Genomic DNA, 27,754 nt, shown 5'->3' with positions numbered 1-27,754 from the left:
GTCGTCAACTAATAATTAGCGACACCCATTATTTATGGGCTATGGGGTATCGACTACGTGTGCATGACGATTATAAGACATCGATGCCCTCACAAAAAGCGAAGAGGTTTTTCTTTTCAGGCCAGAGCAGCATATCATAGCAACTTGTTTTGTCTCAGACACGAGACTAAGCCGGTGCCTGGCCCCAGTTCGGAACTGTACCGACATTGGCACACAAACCTGCACCCTACAGCGCTGACTTGTCATCGAGTCCGGCCACAACGTCGTTTAAGTGGCCGGTTCTTGCGTCCATTAGTCGACGGTTCATTCTCTTTACTTTTGTCGTCGTTTTAGGGTTGTTGCTATCCGACATTCTTTCTATTTAAGCAAGTACCGGTAGGTACCGGTATTCAAAGCAATCCGACGGCTGCAGGTACGTACCTCGGCTGTCCTAGTCTATTTTTATAGCGGAGACTCCAGAAACTTAAGGTTTATCCAAAACGGGGCGTTCGGAGATTATACTGACAATCGTTTTAGCTAAAGCAAGCAGAGAGCTAAGACCTGCCAGTTTGGTCCCTCGTGATCCTATACGCGTCGTATCTTTCCGGGTACGAGGGGGCAATGCTCGAATCCTTTCCGACCACTCGGTTCTGGTCCATGGGGCTCGCGCGCGTTACATTCGCTAGAGACATCCCTATAACCCGGCGCAACGCACTCGAGGTCAATTCCTCCGAGCGGCTTACACTTTGGCCAGCCAGTCTGTCCCTGCGGAGGCACCCGACGAATTGGTTTGACTCTCGGGTTATCCCCTGAAATGCTATTAACACCAAGGGGCTGCAAGTGGGTACCTGCATTAGAAAAAGCAAATTCCAGCCACCATCTGGCCCCGATGATCCGATAAGCAGCGATTACCAGCCGCCTTTTCATTGTTTTTATATATGGGCCAGGGGCGGCAACCTCTGCAACCTCCTTACTGATATGGAAATGTTTTGAACGTTGGAATAAAACCTTTTTACATGCTATGGAGTGACTGGCCAGCTTTCTTCTTGCATCCCAATCTTTTGTCTTTATAATGTAATGGAAGCTTCGTCTCCTGCTTGTCTATCATCTCTGGGATGCCGGGAGATAGACCTCGGGATTTGGCTGCATCGCACTTTGTCGTCCAGTTGTGGATGTCTAAATTCCAGCTGGCAGTGACTTGTCCTCGGAACCATTGCTGAGTAAGCTTGTAACCACAGCCAGACCACTTGCAATTCGTACATCCTCACCATGTTGTGCTTCCCATGAATTGTTCTATGCTAGGGGACTGACTTATGTTCATACAAATCGATGTCAATCTAATGATGCTTTCTCTTTTTCTCTTGGTCGGGTCGCATTCTATCGGTATGTGCTCTGCTGATACAAAGCTGTCAGGGGCAGGGTGCGTTCTGTAAGCGCGCGCGGATGATTTTTATTCCGCTACATGTTGGACCAATAGGAAATGCATGGATGTAACACTGTCACATTCGTCTCACATCAGCCCGCTTACGTTAAGAAGGAGGCTGAACGGAACAGAACATTGCACCTAGATAGCACATTTACTCAAGTTTGTCCCCAAACAGTGTCAAATTATCGACGTAGGTCAGAAATTGGTTGCCCTGTTTTGACAATGCGGCTTTTAAACACTTCAACACTTGCCCTCGCCGCTAAATACGGCAATGACCTTCCACCTTACGCCATATTATCCCATACCTGGGGAAAGGACGAAGAGGAACTCAGCTTCGACGACATCAAGCAGCTGATGACTTATCAAGCCTATTGCTCGGAGTGGATGTGTCGTTCGATATGTACCAAGCCCGGCTTCGCCAAAGTGCGAGATGCTGCGGCGTTGGCGAAATCCCGAGGCTATAGCTACATCTGGATCGACACCTGCTGCATCGATAAGAGCTCCAGCGCCGAGCTATCGGAAGCTATCAACTCCATGTACCGATACTACCGAGATTCTGCTGTATGCTATGCATATCTGCTCGATGTGAACATCGATATTGACACGCAGGAACTTGAGCGGGTCCATAAACCCGGCGAGTGTGAGAAGCTTACAGCACTTACAAGGGAAATAACACAAAGTCGTTGGTTTACCCGAGGTTGGACATTGCAAGAGCTAGTTGCGTCCCCTAACGTCGATTTCTATAACAAAAACTGGCAGCTCATCGGCTCCAAGAAGAGCAATCATTCTCCAGAAGAGCGGAACCAGACCCAGTCGCTGCAACTCATAAATCCTATTTCAGACATGACAGGCCTCCTTACGCATATTGCAGGCATACCTCGAGAGGCTTTAGTTGGCGGCGGTACATTGGTACTGAGCGACTTCAGTATCGCGCAGCGGATGTCATGGGCTGCGACACGTAAAACAACCAGAGTCGAAGATATTGCGTACTGTCTGATGGGGATTTTCGATGTCAACATGCCTCTCTTATATGGAGAGGAGAACTTGCGTTCATCCGCCTCCAGGAAGAGATACTCAAAGGTTGGCGTGCAGCACATGTTTTTGTTTTCGGGCGCTGACAATGCGAGCAGGATCAACAGATCATACCATATTTTTATGGAAATGTCCAGACAACAATGTGCTTCGTTACAGTCACTGTGGACTACTTGCTTCTAGCCCTGCGTTTTTCGCAGACTCTAGGAGTATAATTCCTTGTGAGAACTCGGCGATAGTCCCGTGCTCGATGACCAACTTGGGGTTACATACACAACTTGACCTACTCCCCTCCATACGAGCAAATTCAATAAAATCGATACGTACGGGAATTCCACCTAACCAGACTGGGTTCTTTGCCATCTTGGACGCCGCAGATGCATCCATCGAGGATGAGGATGACTACGATCTGTTTCGACTGGCAATTCTGCTAGTATCGCTGGGTGGCAGCCAGTTCGCTCGGTGTAACCCTCACAGAATCTACACATGTGAGAGACAGCACGGGGAACAACGCACCTCTATATACGTAAAACAACACGCGGGGTTGTCCCTTCCGAGACTCAATGTTGACATCGATGACGGCCTTCCCATCAAGATACTCGATACGCATCCCAGAATGGTGTTGGACTCAAAGATCGAATTTGATACATCTGGACGGGAACCTCTCGCAGCTTTACGACTTGGAAACTCGGTCGGCACAACATTTGATCTTTACTTGGGCCCATCATCGGACGAATGGAGTGCTCTATGTCCTGAATGGTCCTATTGGTGCATGCTCGAGGACAGCAACTGGGAACTTGCGCTGGAGGACGCTGCCAGGATGTGTTTGGGTGACGCCACGCGACAAAACACCAGGAGATTCACTGATACGACAATACATAAGGGCATTAGAGCCCGCATCAACCCAGGCAGGATCCGTATCTCCCCCGCTCCAGGGCAGTTCTATCGCGGTATGCACGAACTATATCCATCGCGTGCCAAGATTTTCTACCCGCCACACATCAGGGCGGCCGAGATGCCCGACAACGGCCCAGACTCCGGCCTCACTCCCTACAAAGAATGGTACGAGGCTCTATACCAATCATGTACCAGCGAGAGTACTTGGGATTGTGCCTTGGGACGACTTCCTGGCATCAGACAAGTACGATCGCATCCTCCAGCCACTATCCGCGTCCCTCCCCACTATGAGCTGATGAAGATGGGCGATACTCATGATAGGCAAGAAATAACTATCACCGGCGGGCTCCAAGATGATGCCGAGGAAAACACCTTGCATCGCTATTTTAGCCGGCTTCTCGTCAAAGCATGCGTTGGGAATAACACTGCTGTAATCTCCGGAATTATGGCAAGCAGTTTCAACAAGATATCCATGGAGGCGGTCACCTCCAGTTCATGAGTCCGACAAAACCGGAGAGTACGCTGTTATTTTCGACGGATTCAGGCCGCTGCATTGGGCTGCAGCCTACAGCGGGCTAGATGGCGTACGCCTGCTTTGCAAAAATGAAGCAATGATTAACACCCGCACCACCTACGGCCTGACGCCACTTCACGTTGCCTTGTTCTTTGGTAACTTGGACACGATACGGTATCTTGTATCAGACGACGAACCACAGGCCTATCGCAAGATCTGGTCGGCGGACTACTGGAGCGACAGGACCTGGGCGGAATCTCTGGATTCCCCATCACATCTGGCAGCGGCATATGGGACGTCGATGCAAGAGACGAGCGGTGGAGGACCCCGTTGCATGCCGCATGCCGAGGTGACTGGTTTGAAGTGGTCAAGATACTTCTGAAAGCAGGAGCCAAACCACGGTATCCAGCCGTACAACTGGCGTCTTTGGTCGGAAGCACGCCGATTGTGGAGGAACTTCTAAGCTGCGCAGGCAAAGATGATATCAATACAGACACGGCTCTACACATAGCCGCGGCCAACGGACATCTCGGCTGTGTACAAGCTCTTTGTGCATTCGGCTGCCGCACCAACGTGCGGGATATGACGATCCACGGCTGGAAAAAGAAAGTCATCGACGCAGAGATTGAAGTGGACGTGGACACCTCGCGCACGGACCCCTTGGGCTTCGCGTTGCGGTATTACCATTCCGATGTTACCGACTATCTGCTGCGCCGAGAGAAACCGCAGGGGCTCCGTGGCGCTGTCCACCCCTTCTCGGGGTCATTATACGCGGGTTCTATGTTGTGGCGTCCCAGGCAGCAGCCCAGCATCTCCGTCCAAGAGATCAAGCATGTTATGGGTGTGTTCACTATCCGACCTTGGCCTTATCCTATTGTATGACCTTTATGAACGCAAAGTGTATAGGCGGTTCATCTTGTCTATGCACGGCTTATATGGACACGGAGAAAAGCCTACAACGGGGTCGAGGGCCCTGACGCGGGAGTCTGAGCACAATACATTATTACAAGGACACAACTCTGAGTGCTGGGCTAGACGGAAAGAGTGCCCTTCATCCAATCTAACTTATTGGACCGCTGTCCTCATCGCGCGCGCAGCGTAAATAGCAAGGCTTCCCGTGAAAAGGGCCACCCCGGCCCAGACCCAAGACGCATAATACCCGTATCTACCCTGCAACACCCCGCTGATGGGCGACCCAAAGAGCAACGCCACCGAAAGCACGGTGAACGCCATCCCGAACCGCGTCCCCATGACCTTCATATCCTTGGTCAAACTGACGAAGCAAGTAGGCTGGAGTGCAAAGAAGGACCCGGTGAAGAACCCGTAGAAACACGCCACGACATAGACGCTGGCAATGCTCTTGCACCCGATGAAGCCGAGCGCGCACGCGCCCAGGGCGACGGCGGTCCCGACCATGACGGGCAGCACGCCGCCGCCGCCGCCCCAGCGCTGGGTCAGGAGCGGCGGCACGACGCGGCCGGGGATGGAGGCCAGGTTCATGGCCATGACGATGTAGAAGCTCTCGTCGCGGGGCGTGTAGCCCGCCCGGGCGGCGAAGGTCGGGACGTAGAAGAAGGGCGTGTAGAGCCCCAGGAAGACGAGGAAGCAGCCCAGCACGAGCAGGACGTACGGCCAGTCCGTCAACGAGGCCGTGTCGACCAGCCGGCGCCGGCGGGCCGTGGCGGGCGGGGTCCGCAGCACGGCGCTCGCCAGGCCTAAGAGGACCAGGTTGACGAGCGCGATGGCGCGGACGGTCCAGCCGAAGCCGATGGTGGGGAGGAGGTTGCGGACCATGATGGGGAAGATGACGCTGGCAGTGGGTTAGCAATGAATACTTAACGACACATGTTTCACGTGGGGACAGTAGAATCGCGCACTCACCCGCCCAAACCGCTCCCGATGCCCGCGACGCCGTTGGCGATCGGGAGCCGGGTGGTGAACCAGAGCGACGGGATGGCGACGCTCAGGACGGCGAGGCAGCCGCAGCCGAGGCCGATGCACAGGCCCTGGGCCAGCAGCAGCTGCCACAGCGTGGAGCAGAAGCTCTGGCAGACGGTGCCGACGACGATGAGGGCCGAGCCGGCCGTGAGCAGGTGCCGCGCGTATCCCGCATCGTAGAGCGGGCCGGCGAGGAAGCCCAGGAAGACGAGGACGAAGCTCTGCAGCGAGCCGATGGTGGAGACAGCAAAGGCCGTTTCGGAAGCCAGGAGCTCGGTCTGGTAGTAGGCTTGGAAGCTGCCGAAGGTGGACAGCAGACCTGCGCTCGTCGTCGCTTGGTTAGTTGGCGTCGGGGGGAAGGCAGCATGTGGCAGGGCATCACGTACCCCAGGTGTTGAAGTAGAGACAGAAGGCGCCCAGGACTTGGAGCCAAGCGGTAACGCCCGAGTTGGGAGCCGGTCGGGATGCACTCTGCATGATGGTCTTCTCCTCGGTTCGAGTGTCTGGGACGGCAGGCACCACCGAGGACGATGACCTGTCAGACGTTTGTTCCTGCATGCTTCAGTTGTCACTGTCACTACGAGCTGAGCAGGTTGCAGCGAGGTAAGTTGTCCTGGGTTGGTGCCAAGCGGCATCTGCCGAGAAATAAACAAAAAAGCCGTTGCTGCATGGGTGACACAAGTATGGGGTATAATCGAAGCGATCCACTGCGGGTACTCCGTACTGGGAGTTACATTGGAAATGGGCCTCATGGTTTGTTATTGCTATATGCGTGCCCCTCCTCCACCCCCAATCATTCCCCTAGGTAGCACCATCCCGGATTAAGGACCGCGCAGTCAAGGGAAAAGATTCAGCAGGTATTGCTGAGCACCTCTAGTGTCGCCGACATAGCCGATGTACATGTCGGGTCGCACGAGGACGGTGAACTTGTCCGCCGGAGCCACCAGGTCTGAAGTAAAGGTCCCAGTGCTGCCGTCGCTGTCGATGGCACCCTCGGCCGGATTTACAAGAGCCAAGAGATCCGCGACGTGCCGGAATTGTTGCAACGCCTGCACATCATCGTTCGACGCACCACCGATTACCAAGATGAGGAACCGGCCATATTGGGCCAGGGAGTAGATGCGCTGCTGCTGCTGCTGCTGCTCGTCGGCCAATTTCCGGCTGGCCAGGGTCAGATCTGGGCATCTGCTGCCCGCTTTCCAGATGCCCCGCTCGGACTCTGCAATAAGGCAAGATCCAACTGCGCCGTATGCAACCCCCATGCCTAAGTAGATTGAGTGACACGATCAGATAAGATTCGTCAGACGTTAATCGGATGGGCAGGCCACTGGAAGGGTGGAGTCGGAAGAAGAAAAATAAAAAAAAAGCTCACCAGTAATATACCCGGCGTTCTTCTCAATCGTGGCCACATATTGCTTGGCAGTGTGCATCGTGTCACGTACGAGCCGGGCGGCCACGTTGATAACGTCCTGGGCGACCGTACGTCGTTCGAGGTCGTATGTGCTGATCACGCCCGTCCGATCAGCAGCGGCCTTGCCCATGTCGCAGGCCAGCTTGAGACGCCAGATAAGGCCGAAGGCGTCCGCGATACCCGTGTTGAGGCCCTGTCCGCCGTTGACTGAATGGACGTGCGCGGCGTCCCCGCCTAGGGAGATGCGGCCCTTTCCCTGTTTGGTGACAAAGGCCGATGCGATTCTTTCCCGGACTGGTAGATGTTGGGCGTTAGTTTGAGTCTTGGCGTCCACTTTGCTCAAAAACGAAAAAGAAAGGGGGGCCCTAGCATGGTCGCACCAACCACCCAGCTTCACCACCAATACCGGCTTCCCACGACTACCGGTATCCCACCAACATCACCACCGGTATCCCACCTCTACCGGTTTCCCACCTCTACCGACACCCCACCACTGCCGGTGTCCCCACCCCACACACACCGGGGTTGATGATTGATCAGACGACACACACAAAAGTTGATCACATACCTTCAAAGGTGCTGAACCACTCTGTCCGCACGAAATCCACCCGATGGGGCGCCAGGTGCGCGCGAATTGAGGCCTCGGCCTTTTCCTGGCTGATGTCGCCGTCCAGCAGGACGTAAAAGCGAGACATGCCCCTCTCGCGCGGGATCCACGAGACGCGCGACTGGCCATTGAGCTGGAAGGTGATGATCTCGGAGCAGATTGGGAAGTCGGTGTCAAGGAAGCAATCCAGGACCGCCCAGATCATTTCCGGTTTCGTGCCCTCAAAGCCGATGCCAAGGGCTTGGCGCACACTCGACCTGGCCCCGTCGGCGCCAATCGCGTACTGGGCGCGCGTGGCCCGGCCAGAACCCGTCGTCACGGTCACGCCGTCGTCGTCCTCCTCGATCGAGGCGACCCGCTCCCCAAACCGGACAACGGGCGTGTCGAGCTGGCCCAGGAGGGCTTTTTCGACCTCGGGCTGGCCAATCATCAGGAAGTTCTTGTGGTGGCAATGCTCGAGGCCGGTCCACCACTTGCTCTGCCTAGACTTGAAGTCGCCCTCGGCGAAGGTCGAGCTGGCTGCCAGGTTGTATGTAAGTTGACGTAGCCCACACCCGGGGGTAAACTTTCACCCATCCCAGATGGGAAGAAACTCACTGTTGCATTCGATGCCTTTCTGTCTTAGCGCTTTGAGCGTCCCGACTACTTCGAGATACTGCTGCGTCCGGGCATTGAGGGCGTCGGCTCTGCCCACTTGTAAAGACGACGGCTTCTCGTCTGGGTTCGGTCAGAGCCACCATGATTCCGCGGGCGAGCAAACAAAGTCGTTGCTAGTGCGAGGACATACCTATGACGGAAACGGAGAGGCCCAGCTGCCGAGCCAGGACAGCAGAAAGCAGGCCTGTTGGGCCACCTTCTTGCGCGTTAGCATGCTTGGAATGCTTGAATGAGACGGGGAGAGGGGTGAACTTACCTCCGACGATGACGATATCAACGTTTTCCTGAGCTTGCGAACCCATGATGCTGTCTCTCGAGTAAGCGGTTTCCGAGAAAATTTGCGTGGCTCTCTGTAATACGTATAGGAGACCTGGTGGGAAACGACGACGCTATTTAACACGCCTTGCATAAGGTCGCGATACGCATGCGGGCTTTGCCGCGAGGCAGGCTGTGGATACGCATGTCAGAACGCATGTCAGTCTGGACACATGCATGAACCGGTTCAGCTGTGGGATGTCTCCACTCAAAGCAGATACGGCATTTGAATCCCGGCATGGCCATCCTGCCCTCTGCTTCCGAAAGGGGGTTCGCCCGATTAATGCGACGTACCCCACCATCAATCAGGACCCGGTTTCTCGCCAAGGGGGCCTTACTTCGGCCATGCACCCGGGCCCCCATCACCGATGACACCCTTCTTGGTAAGCAGGAATTATCGAGTGTTTCCAGGGCTACATGCGTATGGTCCGATCGGGAAGGGAGTGGGATGGGCAGAAACAGGGCTGAGGTGGGAGTGGCAAGCATCAGCGGTGTTAATACTCCGTAGGGGTGTCTAGACATAAAGCCGCGGGCTCGACCAAAAGAGCCGAACTTGGTGACCTGCATTCCCGCTTCTGACAACCCGCACGACCTGCTTCAAGCTGCATCATTTTAATTAAAGTTTCGAGCCCGTCGAGGCAGAGAATTCTTATGTCTACTATCACTCTTCCCCCCCTTCCCGGCCACGCTGGAACATCATGTCCCCCATGATGGCCCCAAGCTGGTTCCGGAAGAGCGCGGGCACGACACTCCCGCCGTCAACTCCTGCAATGAGACGGCATCTAAGATCCTTACGATAATAGAGCGCTACAGGCTGCTGCGACCAGGCCAGCCGGACATCTCCTCGGAAAGCAATGCGAAATTCCTGGAGCAGATCGCCGTCAGCGTCTCCAAGGGACAGGAAATCCGCATGTGCCTCCCGGCTTTCCCCTCCAAGTCCCCCAACACGGCCACCAAAGTGCTGGGACGGCTGCCGGACAAGGCCGAGGAGTTCGCCCTCGCACATCTCCACGGCATGTGCGCTGCCATCCAGAGCATCTATGAACCCGGGGCCAAGCTCACCATCATCTCAGATGGGCTTGTATACAATGGTAATTGCTCTCGCCACAGTACCATATCAATCATCGTTCTTGCTACTGACAGGAGCAATCAGACCTGCTCGGCGTATCGGACCGCGTCGTCTGGGCCTACGGCACGGCGCTGCGGGAGCTGAGTGTCGAGAAGGGATTCAGCCGGCACATCGGCTTCGCGCGCCTCAAGGACATGGTGCAAGCCAAGAGTGACCTGCCCGACGGCGAGCCGGACGAGATCGTCTACGTCTGCAACGCCAGCAGCTTCCGCCACGCCCTCCTGGCCCAGTTTGGCGACGAGGGGCTCGACGTGTCGTGCCGGATCAAGGAGGACGACGACACCTGCATGACGTACCGGGGCTACATCCGCTTCCTGTCGACGGACCTGCTGAACGTCTGCCCGACGGGGCCGCGGCGGTCCAAGTCGCAGTATAAGAAGGGGATCGAGTACATTGCCAAGAAGATGCTGTACCGGGGCGATGTAAGTCTCCAACTTCGTCTCCGTTTCTTTACCTGCCGATGTCAGAACTAACTTTTGATAGGCGTTTGCCCGGGCCGTGAAAGAACGGTTCCCGGACCAGCTGCGGCTCTCGATCCACCCGTCGACGTTCGAGAACAAGATCTCGGTCAATCTGTTGCCGACGGACACATCGTTTACCACCCCCTGGCACTGCACCATCGCGTTCCGGCTCGATGGGACGACGACGACGGGCCACCGGGAGTTCTTCGAGGGCGACGACTCTTGGGAGCTCGTCCATGAGAACGGACGGCCCAGCTTCTTCCGGGAGCGGTCCGATCTGTACTCGCTAGCGGGCGAGGAGAAGGATAGCGATGGCCAGTCCCGTGTTTCTGTGAGCCCGGTCTACCCGGCGGGCTTGCTGGTCCGCCCCGTCGATGGACCTAGTGGCGTGCCATCGTTAAGCGACATCGATACCCAGAAGCTGAGGGGTCTCGCCGAACACAATTCGCCCGTGGTGCTGCGAGGCTTCGCCGGGACGACGGACCGGGACCGCTTCGTAGCCAAGGCGCATGAGCTCGGCGTGCCTACGCCGTGGAAGTTTGGGCTGGTCCTGGAGGTCAAGGACCAAGGGTCGAGCACCCAGGGGCTCAACAACGTCCTGTCGGCGGAGTGGATGCCGTGGCACTACGACGGCCTGTTCAAGACGGAGACGCGGACCAACCCCGAGGACGGCACCGAGACGGTCGCCTCCACGCCCCCGAAGTAAGTCGCACGCGTGATTACCTACCTGCGAAAGTGACCAAGCCCGAGTAAGTACTAACAGAAGCCGCCCCAGGTTCCAGATGTTCACAGCCATCAGCTCCTCGCCCAAGGACACGGGCTTCACCCTCTTCGCCTCCTCGAGCCTGGTGACCAAGTACCTGCCCCCCGCCACCCTGCCGCCCCTGACGGAGCTGCAACCCCTAAAATGGACCGTCGCGACGGGCGGCTTCAACAACCTGCGGCTGGGGGACCTGCCGCTGTTCGTCGACCACCCGACGACGGGGCGGCCGTGCCTCCGGTTCCACGAGCCGTGGCCGCAGAGCAAGACGCGCTTCCAGCCGACGGCCGTGTCCATCGATGGGATTGGGTCTGCGGACAGCGAGAGGATCTGCGAGGGGCTCGCGGAGCTGCTGCACGATCGCCGCGTGGCGTATTACCATGCTTGGGAGAAGGGGGATTTCTTGGTGAGCGATAATATCCTCGCCATGCACACGAGGAGCGATTTCACGGCAGGCTGCGATAGGGAGTTGTGGAGGATTCATTTCGACTAGGCGATGAGGTGTGTGTAGGTGAGAGCGAAAATTGATGTACTATATCCAGTGTTGAGTCGACACAAAAGTTGAGTAGCTTTCTGGAGCATTTGGCGTGTTTTAGCATAGGGTATACGAGTTGTAGCATCTCTTGCCTGATGTTTTAGGTGCTTTACGATTTCCAATAGAGATTTTAAGGCAAATACAAGAAGACGCTGATATTGCGATCTCATCCCTTGCAATGCCTGGCTGAGGTGCATCTTGGGGGCGTCCGACCCTCTGCTCATTGAAACTATAGGTAATGCAAAAATTTAGGCATTAATCCAACATGATCTCTGCTTGAATAAGAACAAGACATGGTATCTCACCGTTTGTGATGTCAGGTCAAGAAGCAGCCATCCCGCCTGGAACAATCTGACGGAGATATCGGTGCTGAAGGGATCAGCGGTCACTTAAGCATCTTTCAGCGAAAACGCCCCACTGGGACGTGCTTGATGCCACTAACGCAGCCCGCTAAGGGAGCCCCCTAAGACTCAATTCTACGAACAGACCCTTTTTTGCACTTCCATGAAATCATGGAATCGCTTTTTGGCCTGCCACAGTCCTAGCCCATTTGTTCGTTTTTTTCTTTCCAGCGACGGGGTCTGTTCGCGTCCATTCGTTGAAGGAAATATACTCAACTACATTGCCTCCTGCATGCCTCGCTGCTCCATCACGCGCGTGCTGGGGTTGCTGCCCTTGACCTGGCTCTGCCTCGTCGGCACCTGGCTCTTCCTGCCGTTCCCCGAGGTGCCCCCCGCCCACCGCGATGCCTACATCCAGCAGACCCTGCGCACCGGCGGCGCCCTGACGACGCTGCACCCCTACGCCGACTTCTACAAGGGCACCGTCGACCGCGTGCGGGGCGCCGCCTGCGAGGACTGCGGCGCCCTCATCCTCGACTGGCGCCTCGTCGCCGACACCAAGACCGACGCCCTCGTCCTGCGCCTCGGCGACGCCCGCCTCAACCTCACCGACGCCGCCCTCCGGAGCGCCGACAACAAGGCCGCCGCCCTCGCGGCCGGTAAAGACGAGGCGGACGCGGCGGGCAGGGGCTGGTACCTGGGCGACCGGGTCACGGCGCGCGTGCGCCACGGCACGACCGACGACTTTATCAACATGCCCTGGTTCCGGTGGACGGACAAGGTGCTCGTGGGCGACGTGCTGCACGGCATGGGCGACAAGGAGGTCGACCTGCGCGTCTACAGCCCCGCGCCGGGCCGCGTCGAGGTCTGGAAGGAGATGGACCTCTGGGGCGGGTTCCCGGGCCCCCGCGCCATCCGCGACCCGGACCGCATGATCGGCCTGCTGGCGTCGTTCGAGGGCGTCTCGGTCACTTCCCTCGAGGGCGCTTACGCCGCCAACCGGGCCAAGACGGTCGACCTGCTCGTCAGCGGGGTCCCGGGCGACTTCCCCTCGACCACCTGGCCCGTCCGCCGCACCATCTGCGGGCCGCTGTTCGTGCCGACGTTTTACCTGCCCCTGCCGTTCTTTTATCTGGTGCGGGAGCCGATGGCGCTGTTCATCCTCTGCGTCGTCGGCACGCTCGTCGTGCTCGGGCTGTGGGTGCGCGCCGGCACGCCGGATATGGGGCTCTGGTTCGCGGGCCTGCCCGTCGTCCGCCTGTGCTGCCGCGGCCGGGCGAGGCGCGCGCGGCGCCGCGGGGTCTGGGGGCCCAGCGGCCCCGTGCAGGACGGCGAGGAGGAGGCGGGCTTGTTGGGGGGGCCGAAGGAGGGGGCGTCCATGTTCGTGATGCCGTCGGTGGCCAAGCCTTCCAAGTCGAGGGCGCCGGTCCTGGACAGGTATTAACGCATCGCATCGGGTTTTCATTTGTAACCACTTAGGAAGGGTCATTTTACAATTGGGCGCATACAGTCACTAAAATGGCACATCGTGTACTAAAAGAGGAGCTAGTTGTGGGTGTGCATTTACGGTCGAGCATTTCTTAGCATAAGCAGTAGTATTCTGAAGGCTATCCTGCGGTTAGTAGATTTAGGTATGTAATTATACAATACCAAACGAATGATCAATTGGGTACAGATCTTCTGAGTGCTCATATTGTTTTACCCCTGTCGCAAAACGCCACAGCCAGAAGACTCAAGGTTAAAGCAGCTGGCGAAGCGGAATTCCCAGAAGACCGAGCTGAGCACCATGGAAATTCGGCAACGACAAGTGCCGTAGATCCACACTGTGCCAACCACACACAGACCGCCGTACCTGCAGTAGGGCTGTGTAGTTAGTAGTCGAACCCGATTCCAACTTCAGCCGCTCTGGCGTCATTGACTCCCTTTGAGAGGCACCAACCTATTCTCAGTGAACTATTTGGCAGGATTGATTTGCCAACAACCTAGAACTTAATGGCTTCTTGCGACGATGGAGCCCTCCTTGCCTTTCGGCGGCACGCAAAAGAGGGATATGGCCGGGGAAGAAGATATGTCTCCTGCGAGGAAACGATTGCTACTCAGTGTGCCGGCTGAAGATGAGCCTGCCTTGTGCAATCGCTGCCGAGACATACAGTGGGAAGATCTGGCGGAGATCCCGCCAGCGAGCAGGACCGGCAGAAAGGCGGCCGACCTGGGCATGGTCGACCGCAACGCCCTCCGCCAGTCGCCCTGCCCCGTCTGCCGCCTGCTCGCCGACATCACCCCCACGCCTGCACGGCCAACACTGCCGCCTCGTCGCGCTGTCGTCGTCGCTCGCGGTCCTGGGCCGCCGGGTGGGCTGGTTCGAGCGCGTCGACTACTCGGACTGCACGGTGCTGTTCCCCGTGCCCGAGGCCAAGTTCGCCGACGCGACGGCCGGCCAGCGCATCAAGCGGGACTGGTACGCGGGCGGCTGCCTGGCGCTCGTGGGCAGCGGCGACAACGAGAACGAGATCCCCATCACGGGGCCGAGGAGGATCCTGCCGACGACGGTGGACTTCGGGTTGGTCGGGCGCTGGGTGCGGGATTGCGAGACGCACCACCGCGGCACCTGCGAGCCCGGTGTCGGTGGGAGCGGCGAGGTGGAGGGGTTGCGGGTTATTGACTGCCACATCCGCAGACCAATTGAGGCGCCTGCAATGTGTCGCTACGTCGCATTGTCGTACGTTTGGGGCAAACGCCTGGCTCCTTATCTGGACCAGAAGGGCAAGAATCCTACACAAGCAGACACCGTCTTACCTCGCGTCGTGACCGACGCCATTGATGTGACCGTGGCTCTCGGTGAGCGGTATCTGTGGGTAGACCAAATGGTGAGAAACAGCAAAGCTCCCACCCCCTAATGCTAGATACTCACTGCCGAATTGGAATAGTGCATCGACCAGGACGATGATGATATGAAAGCAAGTCAGGTCGCTCAGATGGACAAGATATACGCCCACGCGTACTTGACATTAGTAGCGGCAGCCGGCCAAGACTCCTCGTACGGCTTGCCGGGCGTCGGCGACAAGCAACGTCATCCCCAGGGCCACGTCCATGTCGCGGGGGCCGTCGACATGATCCAGATCTTCCCGCACACGTCCTCGGAGCTCAACGGCTCGACGTGGGCCCGACGCGGCTGGACGTACCAGGAGGGCTACATGTCGCACCGGCGGCTGATCTTCACGGACCGCCAGGTCTCCTACCTGTGCAACACGGCCCACCAAGCCGAGACCGTCCGCAAGCCGAAGAGGCTGTCCAGGTCTGAGTTGATCGGGAGCAAGACCGCCTTTCTGGACATCCTACCTACTGTGGCGCCGGCGCCCAGCGGCAGCCTTGGATTGGGGCGGGGTGACGTGTGGGATGATCTGAAACGGAATCATCTGCCCAGCTACACGAGACGCCAATTGACAGACGACCACGACTCGCTCAATGCGATACTCGGACTTTTTCGCACACTGCAGCCTGAAGGTATCCGGCACATCCACGGTACACCCCTCCGTATGGTGCAAAAAGGGGAGGACGGCTCGCGGCTCGAGTTTCCCCTGGCCTGGCACCACGAAGTCCAAGGCGCGCGAAGACGACACCAGTTTCCCAGCTGGAGCTGGACCGGCTGGGAAGGCGCCGTCCGTATGAAGGAGTCCGATATCTGCGTCCCGGACGATTGCGAGGTCGGGCTGGTCGACGGAGACGGTCGCGTCGTCTCATTACAAGACTGGTACAAGCAGGCGGTACGAAGCCCCGACGTATTATCGGAGAATACCCCTCTGCTGCTGCGTGTTACGGCGCCGGTGGTCCATGTCCAATGCGTGCGAAAATCCTGGTCCAAACTCAATGAGAACCTCAGCCGGATGAGTCGCCTCGCCGGAATGAGCTTTGCGGACGGAGCGCATGCGGTGCTGCCGATTTGCAAAGGGGTCACGCAAATGGCCTACGCATACATGGACGAAAACGTCTCGCTTGACCATAAGATATTGGGCCTCGTCCTCCGCCCGCCATTGTCAAGTCGGAAGAATGCAATCATCCTTTTGAAACAAGATGCACAGCAAAAGGAGCACTACCGGCGCATCGGCCTCGTACGCATCTCTGGTTTCGCGAAGACACGTCCCGCTGCCGTCGGCGACTCGGATCCGCAGACGGTTTATGTGGATGGCGATGGACTGCCCCTAGACGAGGTCGAGCAAGGCGACCAGCTACCGATTTGGTTAGAGGGCGCAGTCGAGACGAGCCTCACGATTTCGTAATACCATATTCACGGTCATTTCGGATTGAAAGAGAAAAGAAACGTTTTCCATTTCTCAACTTGTCAATTCCCGGTTCTGGTTTACTGTTTTACTTCATCTGACTGACAGGCCTCCAAGCTGAGCTGACAGCAGCAGGGATGTCTACGCACACTGTCCAACCCCACTTGGGGCTGGCTCTTACTCCTCTAGGCCAAGCCCGTGGGAGTAAGCTCGGACATTGCCAAAGCCCGAGCTGCTTTGAAGCTGACTCGACCAGAGAGAAATCGACGTTACGTCGTTTCATGCAAACGAGATATTTCAAAACCCAAGACCAGCTTACTCAATGGTCGTTGGCTAATTTCCCATTCCCGAGTGTTCGGGCCTTTGCTTTTTCTCGTTTATTTTATCATGTCTGCTCCGCATAGCCCGGACGCTTTACCAGCTGCCGCCGCTGTCAAATCGCAGCGGGTCCTGGCCTGCGTGCTCTGTCAGCAGCGCAAGGTGAAGTGCGACCGCAAGTTCCCCTGCTCCGGCTGCGTCAAGCACGGGATCCAGTGCGTGCCTGCTACACAGACCCGCAGGCGGCGGCGGCGCTTTCCGGAGCGGGACCTCTTGGCCCGTCTTCGGTACTACGAGGACCTGCTGCGCCAGAACAAGATCAAGTTCGACCCCCTCCACGGGCCGTCGCAGCCGTCGTCGTCGGTGCATGACGACGATGACAAGGACTCGCCGCAGGGCAGCTATGAGTCGGGCGACGAACAACAGACTGAGACTGTCGTCGCGCTAGGCCCTTCGCCGGCTCCTCCCGCAGCTTCATATCAAGCCAAGTATGTCCTGCTTTTCCGCCTCCCTCAGCGGCGCTGTCGCCCGTGCAATCAAACTGCTCCAGCATACGCAACTTTCCGAGCCTTCTAATTACCTTAGACATGACTAACGCCTTGCAGGGACTTTTGGCAAGCCATGGGCTCAGCGGTACGACTTTGCCTTTCAGTGATGCACAAGATGGAGCTTCTACTGACCCGCATTAGTTCCGAGAGACCAACGTCAACAACGACATCGAAAGCCTCACACTGGGCATCAGTAAGCTCATGGTGCACACGGCCATGAACCAGATGTACGACAACGACGACCACCTGCTGTTCGGGTCGCGGGACAGCCACAGCGCCGTCGACCTCTCGACCCTGCACCCGGAGCCGATCCAGATCTTCCGGCTCTGGCAGGTCTACCTCGACAACGTGGACCCCTTACTCAAGGTCACGCACATCCCGACGCTCCAGGGGCGCATCGTCGACGCGGCGAGCCGGCTCAAGGGCATCGACCGGAACCTCGAGGCCCTCATGTTCAGCATCTACTCGATGGCCGTCCTCAGTCTCGACAAGGACGAGTGCGAGAGCATGTTCGGCCTCACCAAGAAGGACCTGACCACCAAGTACCAGTTCGCCTGCCAACAGGCTTTGTCCAACGCCAGTTTCTTGCGGTGTAATGACCGGGACTGTTTGACCGCCATGTTTCTCTATCTGGTAAGTAATAACCCTCAATCATGACGACGTAATCGTGGGTCCAGAGAAACCTAACTTTTACAGCTCTCGGTAAGAACCGCGACCATGCCGTCATCGCTGTCGTCGCTCCTCGGCATCGCCGTGCGCATCGCCGAGCGCATGGGCCTCGACAGCGAGGCCGACCTGGCGAAACACAGCGTGCTGGAGGCGGAGATGCGGCGGCGCCTCTGGTGGTCCCTCGTCATCTTCGACCACCGCACGCGCGAGAAGACGCAGATGCACTCGTCGTCGCTGGTGCCGACGTGGGACTGCAAGGTGCCGCTCAACGTCAACGACTGCGACCTGCGCGCCGAGACCAAGGAGCCGCCGGCCGAGGAGGCGCACGGCAAGCCCACCGAGGCCCTCTTCGCCGTGGTGCGGGCCGAGATGGCCGACTTCGTGCGCAACACCCCCTCGCACTTGGATTTTACCATGCCCATCCTCAAGCCCATCGCGCGGCCGCTGCCCGAGGGCGGCGACCTCGCGGCCCTCCACCGCATCATCGAGGACAAGCACCTCCGGCGCTGCGACGAGGACAACCCGCTGCAGCTGCTCAGCAAGTGGACCGTCCGCAGCTACATCGCCAAGCACCGCCTGCTGGCGCACTACGCCAAGTTCTCCAACCCGGGCCCAAACACAGACGCGGCCTCCTCGGCCTCCTCTTCCCAACAACCCCAGCCGCCGACCGAGGCCCAGCGCGCCACCGCCCTCTCGTACGCGCTCGCGATGCTGCAGTGCGACGAGAAGGTCATGGGCTCGCCCCTGTGCAAGGGGTACCGCTGGCTGCTCGAGGACCAGTTCCCCTTCCCCGCGTACGTCTACGTGGTGCAGGAGCTGCGGCGGCGCCCGCTGGCCCGGCACGCGACGCAGGCGTGGCGCGTCATGAGCGACAGCTTCATGGCGCGCTTCCGGCCCGTCGAGCCCCAGTTCCGGCCCATGTTCAACATCTTTGGCAACTTCATCCTGCGGGCCTGGGACGCGTTCGAGGCGGCGCGGAAGCGGGCCGTGGCGGCGGCCAGGGGGGCCAAGGGTATTGAGGGGGAGGCCGCGGAGCCGGATTTGACGCCGCCGCCGTTGGTGCCCATGATTCGGCAGATGCTGGTCGAGTTGGACCAGGAGGCTCAGGCTGCGGCCGCTGCGGCTAGTGCCAGTGCCAGCGCCCCGGCCTCGTCCGCCTCCGCTGCCGTCACGCCGGAGCTGACCACGGCGTCGGGGGGCAGCAGTATCGGCAGTAGCGCGCTGGTGGACATGGATCACCTCGATTTCAACAACTTCATCATGGCGATGCCCCTGAGCGGCTTCGGGCAGAATGCGAATCTGGCGTACTCCTTTGACCGCGTGATGCAGGACAGCACCGTCTACGAGGAGACGAGCCCGGACCCGCTGCTTTTCAGCAACAGCGGCGGCGGCCTCGACGGTTCGGACCCCAACTGTCAAGTGCCCACTCTGCCCGTGGATCTGGATTTCAATAACCAAGGGTATTGGAACTCGTTGGAGTGGGGTGCAGGTGCGGGGAGGGGCTGGTAATGTACAATACACACATTGGCATAAGTAAGGGGAGGGGGTAATCTGTGTTTGGGATGCGAAAGGAGTTGGTGCCATACAGCAGCTGGTAAGGGGAATTATGTCAGAAGTCTTTTATACCCTCATGTAACATAGAAGCAATACCGCTCTGGGAAAGCGTAGCATAGTCATGACACTTCTTTCCAAAACTGAAGTTGGAGAAGCACAGGCGAGGTGTCTAATCAACACTGCCGATGGAGCGATTGAACCTGCTTGGTTTATCCAGGAAGTCCGCGGGCTCTGTCGAGCGAGTAGCATCTGCCAGGCGTGGGCCATCCCCAACCATATCCTCTTCTTTCGTGTCTACGGGTTGAGCACACTCCAGGTGAATTCTCCGCATCAAAGGTACTTGGTGGTTCTCGTCCAGTTGTCGTGCTGATAACGGGCCTTGTCACAAATGCATCTTCCCACACATAGGACGGTGCTTCGTAGGCTGGAGGGGATTCCAAGGACCAAGTTCGCAGATTGCAGTGAATTGCGTCGTCAAACTTGTCTGATAGCAGATTGAGGAATCTCAATTCTGATGCATCGGGATTGAGCGTCGTATCAATAACACCCTCAAGCATCGAGCTGGGAGGAATTGCTTGATGCAAGCTCAACCACTTCGGGCCAGTGCGTAGCAGGGACGACAAGTTGGCCGCGGGCACAGACCCATATTTTACAGGCTGTGTATTCCATGTTCAAGCATCAACGGAAAGACAAGTACTCGTACAACATCAATCGGGACTGAGAGAAACTTGATGTTGGTAGTGGGGGGACTTCCAGTCGTCTATGTTGATTGGAATTCGCATCACCAGACAGATCTCTGGAGAACGATCGTCTGGGTGGAGTGATACCCTTGAAGGCTGGGGAATCCAACTGATGGATCCATCGAAACTGAAAACCGAAAGACGATCGTTTGTTGAAATGTGCGCTGGCTTGTGGCCCTTCTTCGTGTCCATCCGAAACTCGGCTGACTGCTGTGCCTACAACAAGTACCGCCTCACTTACCCATGAAGGATGCGATTGCATCACATCGCTTGCTTGACAACGGGATCCGGAAATATCAAGAGCGGAATGACCAACTAGCAAAATATCATTGGTTACGTGGTGTGTTAAATGAAACGATCAGCGCATTGAAATGAGGTTATTGAAGGCCCATTGCCAGTTGCGACTGACTTGACTGGCCTGAAAGTTCGTGTCCCAACGTCCCATGTAGACTGTGCGCGTTAGTTGACGTGGAGAGGTTCCATTGCTTTATCATCGTATTCACTGGAATAGGGCTCATGACTGAACGTAAGGGGCTCCAGCAAGGGCACGAGATCAAAGGTAAAGGATTGACAGGGGGATTGACATCCTCAGGCCGCGTTCGCAATGCGATGATCGTTATGAAAAAAGCCCTATCTCGGTCGGCTGTTTGGTGCGTGAGATCAGCAGTGGGTGGTGTCCCCCACAGTTAGCCGCAGGGGCTGCAAGCTGGCAGGAATTCCCGGGAATCGCTAAAACGCCTCCGCCAATGCTTCTAGACCCTTTTGGAGCTCTTGTGTCGTACCATGAGCAGCCGTGCTGGCCGAGGGTTCGGATCGCCGGTTAGGTAACACAATGGCAGGCAATTGCATCAATTGGGATGGCTGAGCACGGTGACGCGTGGTTGGTTCTCCATAACCCGGGAGATCCGTTACCTAACCCGGCCTTGGTTCCCCATAGATTCGTCCCTGATTCGGGGTCGTGGAGTGCCATCGCGGGATTGAGGGACCTGCAAACCTGGCAACGCCAATCGTCATGGGCCCTGCTAGAGTCTTCGGTGGGGCTGCATCCCACCTCGCACCACCTGTGCCAACAGGTGCGACCTGCAATCGGGTGCAACGTGAATGAATTCTTTTTCTTGGGAGCTGTAGATATAAAGCAAGATGCCCATGTCTCGTCTATGCGAAAGTTTCCAGTATGCATACAGGTATATACCTACTTCTATGACCCACCCAATTGGAGGCAAAACCCACGCAACATCAAACCCCTCGTTCATCAACTTATATGTCAATTGATTCAACGCTACACACTGGCCGCCGTAGCGATTCACGCCGGTCCAAATCCTCCCCCGGCCGCGGACGCACCCCCGACCGGCCGCAAGATGGGCAGCAGCAGTCTTACACACGGCACATGAGGAATGTCTCAGCCACTTCTGTCAGCTCGTCCGACGAAGGTCCGCCGCGCAACACGTCGCGGCTGCCGTCTGGACTGAAAACCCGCCTAAGCCTGCTCCGAAGGTCGGAGCAGAAGCGGCAGCAGCAGCTCGACCCAACCCGGCTGCAGCCCCCGTCTGCTCGGCCTCCCGTGCGGAATCCGTACGGACGCAGTAGCTGGTACTCAACTGGGTACGAGAACTCGCCGTGCTGGAGTCTAGATTCGGTGGTGTTGGATCAGAGACCCCAATCCGCTCCCCCACCAGGTATGCTTAAACCCCTAGGTTAGCTGGGTGTGCTTTAGCCACCAAGCACCACCAAGCTGCCAAGCTTACCCCCACCCACCAATTGACTAGCCCTGATGCTAACACCGGACCCTGCAGAGTACGACCACCATCCCAAGCCCTGCCGGCAGCACCAGGCCGACCCATATAAGGGCCAGGTCGCCTTCTACAAGGACCGCATCTCGCTGTCGCCGCAGGGCCGGCGCGAGAAGGAGCAGTACGAGTCGGACAAGCAGGCCGGGTGCTGCGGCCTCTGCGAGATCGGCTCCGTCAACACCGTGGCCGCCTGGGTCGGGTCCTGGCTCACGGGCGTCGGCACCATCATGCTGTACGGGCTGGCCGCGACGGGGAAGTGCTTCGGCGGGTGCTTCCACTGAGACAGCAACATACACGCTAGGCCATGAAATGTTTCGTTCATCGAACTTTTACTTATGGATCGAAGAGCTACCATTTGGGTTCATTTCAGGGACATTGGGAAAGCGATAGATAAAAGCGACTGTTGGTTACAGGATAGAACATTATCCGCGAAGCCGGATCCTAATAATGAAAGTAAAATCATAAAGCTGTACACATGTCACCCATTGACGAAGCCCTCCGAGCGACTGACTGGTGATGTTCAATGAACATGATGGGCGGCACTCAAGGGAAGGGCAAAGCTAGTCCTTTTCTTCCGCCGCCTCCGGCTGCTCGGGCGAATCGTCCTTCTCGTCACTCTCGCTGTCTTCCGGGGTAGTCTCCGAGTAATCGAACCCGGGCTCGGCCACATACCAGGCCTCCCCGCTCGAGTCGGTTTCGCCCCCCGACTCGTCGCTCAGGCGTCCGTGGTTGTTGGCGTCGTCGGTGTCCCAGCCGGCCGCGTCGCGCATCGCCTGTTCCTCTTCCCCACAGGGAAGCCATTCGGGGGAGTGGCGGCAGCGGCGCGCCTCGCCCTCGAGAATGGCCGCTTCGACGCCGGCCCGCCATTGCACCATGCGGCCGTCGACGTGCTCGCGCCGGCGGGGCGGCGAGGGGGGCCTCAGGGCCTGGTGGGTGGAGTGAGAGGAGGACTCGCTGTCGGAGAGTCCGTCCGCGGAGGAGTCTTCTTCGTCCCACGAGGAGGCGTATTCCACTCTAACCCCCCCCTGTCCCATCTGGGGGTCCCACGGGTACCAAGGTGATCCCATGACGTTTACTTATCTTGGGTCCCTTGGTAATCACATGTTCAGATGTCTCCTCGGGCTCAGCAGCCACCTCGGGCTGTTTAGAAGCCACCTCGGGTTGTTCGATAGCCGCCTTAGATTCAGCAGCCACTTCGGGTGTTTCGGCGGGCACCTTGGGCATCACCCCCTCGACGACGTCGAGGTGGGGCCGAGCCTTGGACAGCTTCCGGAAGGCCTTGAGTCGACGGTACTCCTCCTGCGTGACGTCCTGGTCCACGAGCCACAGCCGGCTCAGCACGCGCCCGACGGCGGGGTCCTGCCGCAGCCAGCGCAGACCGCTCTCGGTGATGCCGCCGGGCCGGTCGCGGGTGCCCGTGATGCACGGCTGGCGCAGCTTGGGGCAGGCGCGGAGGATGTCCATGAGGTCCTCGTCGTCCAAGGCCGAAACCCCCCCCCCCCCCCCGATCTCCAGGTTCTGGAGCTGGGGGTAGGCGCGGGCGAGGGCGATGACGGCGTCGCAGCCGGCGGTCGTGCAGGCGCTTGTGAGGGCGCCGGCCCCGCGGTCGCTGCGCTCCTCGTCCCCGATGCGGCGGGTTCTGCAAGCGATGCTGATGACCTCGGCGCGGAATGCGGCGGGGGCTTTGGCGAGGGCCTCCAAGTGGGTACTGAGAGTGTTAGCTACTGCACTACTTGCGTTTGTCCCCGGGTACTGAAATACACTACAGGTAGACTCCAAGAAGCAAGCCAACCCCTTCTTTGGATCAAGGATTCTACTTACTCTCCCAGATCGAAATCAATGCCAAAGATGATGCCCTTGATGCCAACGCGTAAACGCGTTTGCCATCCAAGTGATCCTTCCTTTGCCTCGTGCCAATCGCCGGTACAGCCCCATACGATCTGCTTCGAGTCTGGGAAGTATAAAGGCGGCAGGGGCTGGTTCCGAATGGCTTCTTCCTGCCTCTTCTCATCCTCCCCTAGGATCTCGGACAATTTCGGTTTCTTTTTTTCCCTACCGTCATCGTTGTCGTCGTGAGGTCCACGGATTCTGGGCCGTTTCGGCCTTCTATGCCGCTGCCCGAGGGTAGCATGAGCAAGTCTTCCGAGCATACTTGATATCAACTAGAGGACTAGAAATGAGTCACTTGGGAAAGGTTATAATGTGTGAATGAACGGATTGACAGAATGATAAATGTCTCAGGTCTGTAAGAGAACAAATGTTCTTAACTCGTTTATGCACAGACAGATTTGCGTCACGTCACCATGGGTTTCGTCGCGAAGTTAACTTTGTGTATCTGCATGGACGAGTGAATTCCGTTTTTCGCACAGACAGAAAGAAGTTCGGCTGACAGCAGAAAGCAACAATCAGGTTACTTGCTGTTCTGTACGCCCTTTCCCGCTACTCGCAACAAGGCGGCGAGACCGCAACTCTGCGGCAACAGACCATGCTGGATCGGTTCCAGAGCCATGGAGATGATCTGACTCTCTGCGCTGGCGAGTGGAAGGCCGTCTGGAGAGCCGGCCACGGACTCTCCCTGCGCAAGCGTTCTTCAGACCGCGTCCTCTACAATGACGACTTGAGTCCGCCCCCAGAGTCTTGCTGCCTCTGTGGTGCATACCTCAAGGTCTGGAAATACAGCGCCATTGGTGACGTCGTCAACGAGGCCGCCGTCGCTCAGACTCCGACTGAATCGACCGTCATGCTGGACGAGATCCACCGCCGATCTGCGACGCTTGTGGCTGGTCCGGTCGACGGCTGCAACCACTGCGGCCTAGACTGGCAGGCCGCCCTGACGATTGCGCCGGACGGGAAGATGTCGGCACACTGAACTACGTGGTTCCATCTAGGTAACCCAAGCTCAGTGGACGATGTTATCAAGTCCCTCAAGGACCGACATCGGCGACGGAACCTGGGAGGGATCGCCTCGTTGGGAGCGGGTAACGTTGCCCGGCTCTCCGGGCTGACGGATGACTACCCTGACCAGTAGATCCTGCCACCGATTCTTCCGCTGCTTGTACCGCAGGTCTCCCGTCTAGGTGCCCGGGCGCAAGCTACGGGCACCAGGCAAGTTTCTGGCTTCGCTGACCTAGTAACTTGTGCAACAGATCTGTCTCGTCGAGAAACCCCTAAGCCATGATTTCCGAGGCTTCTCGTTTCTGCGGAAGCGCAGAGAAAGCCTCTAGTAGACAACCACCCATATGTTATGTTTTCTGGTATGTATTATCAGTGTCCACGGGCTAGCTATGCATCAGACAGCTATTTTGTGTAGCAATCCGAAAGATATAGCCCTCGCCAGTAACTTGACCAAACTTGTTGATGCTCCCCTCGATGGCCCCTTTTTATACTGTAACAGAACCCCTAACATCAAGCGGATCCACTATCCTTGCTTCATGGCCGGGTCATATCGCTGTTCATGTACCCGCCAGGACGCCTGATGCATCGCAGAGCACGCTCTTTCTACCTTGCCGCAGTAGTGCTTCTGTTCCATGTCAGTTGACAACTTCCATGAGCTTCTCGGTGCCCACCTCAATATGTATTCAAATTAGCAGGCATCTTGTATCCGATTTCAGAATGAAACGAACCCAAGGCGCGATGGCAGAGTGGTCTAATGCGGTAGACTCGAATTGAACTTCAGTTCAAAGATATCTATTTCCTTCGGGAGCGCAGGTTCAAATCCTGCTCGCGTCGCTTCTTTTTTTCTTTTTTTTTGTCGTCTTTGCCACTTTCCATGGGAACGAGTCAATCAATGACCAAGCCACTGCAACCTTGCATACATCAGGCCTCGATCTCCGGACACTCAAGTAAGTGACAGCGGGAGACCAAGACTCGCGAAAAGTATGTGGACCCAAATATTTCTGCACAAAGCGTACTAGTACTATTGATGTGACACAGAACTGCAGAGTAGGATAGATGTCACCCGTACGGCATGGCAGAACACGGCCCCATGCTACAGCAGCAGCTCCGATGGGAGAGCTGATGTGCGCCAGCCATCGATCGGTTCAAGAATGACAACCTCTACCACCATCCACGCTGCCCGCCTCGTCCGCCTCGTCCGCCTCGCCCGCGTTGTCCACCGCGAGCCCGTGAGCCACCTCGCCCTCGGCCCCGTCCCCTTCCTCGTCCCTGCGGAGTGAAACCACCATACCCGCCACAGAAACCGCCGTCCATCTTGCCGCCTTTCCACGTGGTGATGGAGCTGCCGCCCATTATGGACGCCACCATCTGCGCACCGTAGCCGTCCCCGTCGGTGCGGCCCTCGACAATCTCCAGGTTCGGCCGCTTCTTGGACAGCTTCTCCGCAGCCTGGAAGCGGACCTCCTGGTCCACGAGGTGGAGGCGGACCAGTTGAGCGCCGAGGGTGGGGTCCTGGCGCAGGGCGTCGAGCGCCTGGCTCGTGATGTGCCCGGTGCGCCGGTCGTGCCCCGTCACGCTGACGGAGCGCAGGTCCGGGCAGTGCCGCAGCAGCGCGGCGAGGCCCCGGTCCGTGACGGCCGTGCACGCCTCGAGCGTGACGTACCGGAGGCCCGGGCAGGCCTCGGCCAGCCGGGCGACGGCGTCGTCGCTCAGGCCCGCGCCGCAGCCGTTGTCGGTGTTGCCGCACCGGATGCTGCGGAGCGATCGGCGGAAGGCGGCGGGGGCTTGGGCAAGCGCCAGGAAGTGCTGGCTGGGACGGCCGGGCCGACAGTGGTCAGTCGGATATCAATAGTTTTTCCCCTCTACTCGAGAGAGACAGAGAAAGCAACTTACTCTTGAACCCTGAAATCGGGTCCGAACGTGACCTGCTTGATATTTCTGCGTTGTTTGGTCGTCTCCCACGTCTCGTCCCAGGACTTCACATTCAGGTTATACACCATGTTTGCTTGCGGGAAGTAAGGATCCAGATCCTCACTTATGCTCGACTCCTCAGACTCGTCGTCGTCGTCGTCGGCTACAGGCGCGCCGTGGCTGGCAAACTCATCAAGGTCTGACAAATTATGTTCGTCTTCCGACCCATCGTCCACTTCTCCAGAGTCAATGTCCTCTTCAAACCCTGCATCCTCGTCTGTCTCTTCCTCTTGAGAGACTTCAGACTCGTCATCCTCGTCACCGCTCTGTGGCTCCTCGTAGGTCGTCCTCGCCTTCTTTCTACTGCTGTCGCTGACGTCATTGGTCGCGGATCTAAGGGTCCGTTTCAATTGGGAAGATGTCTTGGCAACATCTCCGGCCTCGGCGGGAGCCGGCATCTGTTGGGGGCGCTTCGGCATGCCGAAATAACTTAATAGGTTAGTTTGCATGGCAGGCGCAAATTGATATTGGAGGAAAGAGAGAAATCGGTGTTTTCGTTTCCTCTGCGGGCTTTTCTTGTATTGTGGGCTGTTCTTTTGCTCGTACCCTGGCGCGTCGCGGTACGCGTGAATCCCTGAATGCTGATCCTAGCTGAATTTTTTTGATCTGATGTCCGGGCCGAGGGCTCTTGCACATTTCCTGTCGGTACCTGTAACCAGCTATGATTCTTCCGATCTAGGACGCTGGTGTTGCTTCAGAAAAACCAACGTAGGGTAATCGTTGTCTTTTTTGATTCCATGATTGTGTCATTTAAAAGTGTCTACCGGGCATGATGAAGCAGGTGCTGCATATAGCAGCCCAGCCGGAAGGGCCTGCATACTTACTTAGACAGAGTGTGGGTGGGGGATTCGGAACGTGCCGACCCAGCGCTTAGTCTCTTCGACGACTGTTAGACAAGCCCGATTTTATAGCCGTCCATTAATGCTCCCTCGGTGAATGGCACTATAAATTATAATCTGAGTCGTAATTCTTGCCATTGCGAGGACTCTA

The 27,754-nt window shown here is 57.6% G+C and overlaps 11 protein-coding genes across 11 annotated transcripts; 7 read left to right on the top strand and 4 right to left on the bottom strand.

Annotated features, from left to right (window-relative positions):
- Window positions 1-1,627: 1,627 nt before the first annotated feature.
- PG985_001852 (uncharacterized protein) lies at window positions 1,628-3,833 on the top strand (the record flags this gene model as incomplete). The annotated part of the gene is made up of 3 exons (XM_066821621.1): window positions 1,628-1,796; window positions 2,061-2,217; window positions 2,597-3,833. 3 exons carry the CDS (start codon window positions 1,628-1,630, stop codon window positions 3,831-3,833), a joined length of 1,563 nt encoding a protein of 520 aa, XP_066689053.1.
- A 1,080-nt stretch (window positions 3,834-4,913) lies between these two features.
- On the bottom strand, window positions 4,914-6,344 carry PG985_001851 (uncharacterized protein; the record flags this gene model as incomplete). Its single annotated transcript, XM_066821620.1, has 3 exons — window positions 4,914-5,658; window positions 5,730-6,105; window positions 6,173-6,344. 3 exons carry the CDS (start codon window positions 6,342-6,344, stop codon window positions 4,914-4,916), a joined length of 1,293 nt encoding a protein of 430 aa, XP_066689052.1.
- A 278-nt stretch (window positions 6,345-6,622) lies between these two features.
- Window positions 6,623-8,763, bottom strand: PG985_001850 (Monooxygenase- FAD-binding protein; the record flags this gene model as incomplete). The annotated part of the gene is made up of 5 exons (XM_066821619.1): window positions 6,623-7,050; window positions 7,159-7,491; window positions 7,766-8,323; window positions 8,402-8,521; window positions 8,592-8,763. 5 exons carry the CDS (start codon window positions 8,761-8,763, stop codon window positions 6,623-6,625), a joined length of 1,611 nt encoding a protein of 536 aa, XP_066689051.1.
- A 734-nt stretch (window positions 8,764-9,497) lies between these two features.
- PG985_001849 (uncharacterized protein) lies at window positions 9,498-11,619 on the top strand (the record flags this gene model as incomplete). The annotated part of the gene is made up of 4 exons (XM_066821618.1): window positions 9,498-9,867; window positions 9,930-10,327; window positions 10,389-11,068; window positions 11,130-11,619. The coding sequence occupies 4 exons, from the start codon at window positions 9,498-9,500 to the stop codon at window positions 11,617-11,619; spliced, it is 1,938 nt and encodes a 645-aa protein (XP_066689050.1).
- A 675-nt stretch (window positions 11,620-12,294) lies between these two features.
- Window positions 12,295-13,446, top strand: PG985_001848 (uncharacterized protein; the record flags this gene model as incomplete). Its single annotated transcript, XM_066821617.1, has 1 exon — window positions 12,295-13,446. The coding sequence occupies one exon, from the start codon at window positions 12,295-12,297 to the stop codon at window positions 13,444-13,446; it is 1,152 nt and encodes a 383-aa protein (XP_066689049.1).
- Window positions 13,447-14,010: 564 nt separating this feature from the next.
- On the top strand, window positions 14,011-16,279 carry PG985_001847 (uncharacterized protein; the record flags this gene model as incomplete). Its single annotated transcript, XM_066821616.1, has 3 exons — window positions 14,011-14,621; window positions 14,680-14,869; window positions 14,930-16,279. 3 exons carry the CDS (start codon window positions 14,011-14,013, stop codon window positions 16,277-16,279), a joined length of 2,151 nt encoding a protein of 716 aa, XP_066689048.1.
- A 387-nt stretch (window positions 16,280-16,666) lies between these two features.
- On the top strand, window positions 16,667-19,323 carry PG985_001846 (C6 transcription factor; the record flags this gene model as incomplete). Its single annotated transcript, XM_066821615.1, has 4 exons — window positions 16,667-17,085; window positions 17,203-17,230; window positions 17,287-17,778; window positions 17,842-19,323. 4 exons carry the CDS (start codon window positions 16,667-16,669, stop codon window positions 19,321-19,323), a joined length of 2,421 nt encoding a protein of 806 aa, XP_066689047.1.
- Window positions 19,324-21,248: 1,925 nt separating this feature from the next.
- PG985_001845 (uncharacterized protein) lies at window positions 21,249-22,179 on the top strand (the record flags this gene model as incomplete). Its single annotated transcript, XM_066821614.1, has 3 exons — window positions 21,249-21,292; window positions 21,408-21,784; window positions 21,902-22,179. 3 exons carry the CDS (start codon window positions 21,249-21,251, stop codon window positions 22,177-22,179), a joined length of 699 nt encoding a protein of 232 aa, XP_066689046.1.
- Window positions 22,180-22,458: 279 nt separating this feature from the next.
- Window positions 22,459-24,048, bottom strand: PG985_001844 (uncharacterized protein; the record flags this gene model as incomplete). The annotated part of the gene is made up of 3 exons (XM_066821613.1): window positions 22,459-22,932; window positions 23,000-23,606; window positions 23,720-24,048. The coding sequence occupies 3 exons, from the start codon at window positions 24,046-24,048 to the stop codon at window positions 22,459-22,461; spliced, it is 1,410 nt and encodes a 469-aa protein (XP_066689045.1).
- Window positions 24,049-24,383: 335 nt separating this feature from the next.
- PG985_001843 (uncharacterized protein) lies at window positions 24,384-24,767 on the top strand (the record flags this gene model as incomplete). The annotated part of the gene is made up of 1 exon (XM_066821612.1): window positions 24,384-24,767. One exon carries the CDS (start codon window positions 24,384-24,386, stop codon window positions 24,765-24,767), a length of 384 nt encoding a protein of 127 aa, XP_066689044.1.
- A 1,171-nt stretch (window positions 24,768-25,938) lies between these two features.
- Window positions 25,939-27,183, bottom strand: PG985_001842 (uncharacterized protein; the record flags this gene model as incomplete). The annotated part of the gene is made up of 3 exons (XM_066821611.1): window positions 25,939-26,062; window positions 26,124-26,603; window positions 26,687-27,183. 3 exons carry the CDS (start codon window positions 27,181-27,183, stop codon window positions 25,939-25,941), a joined length of 1,101 nt encoding a protein of 366 aa, XP_066689043.1.
- Between the last annotated feature and the right edge of the window lie 571 nt (window positions 27,184-27,754).

This window comes from Apiospora marii (genome assembly GCF_038362585.1).
Source record: "Apiospora marii strain CBS 49790 chromosome Unknown utg000002l_segment0_segment0, whole genome shotgun sequence".
NCBI classification, from domain to species: domain Eukaryota; kingdom Fungi; phylum Ascomycota; class Sordariomycetes; order Amphisphaeriales; family Apiosporaceae; genus Apiospora; species Apiospora marii.
Note: the sequence above shows the minus strand (reverse complement) of the source record. Positions and strands in the feature narration are given on the sequence as shown.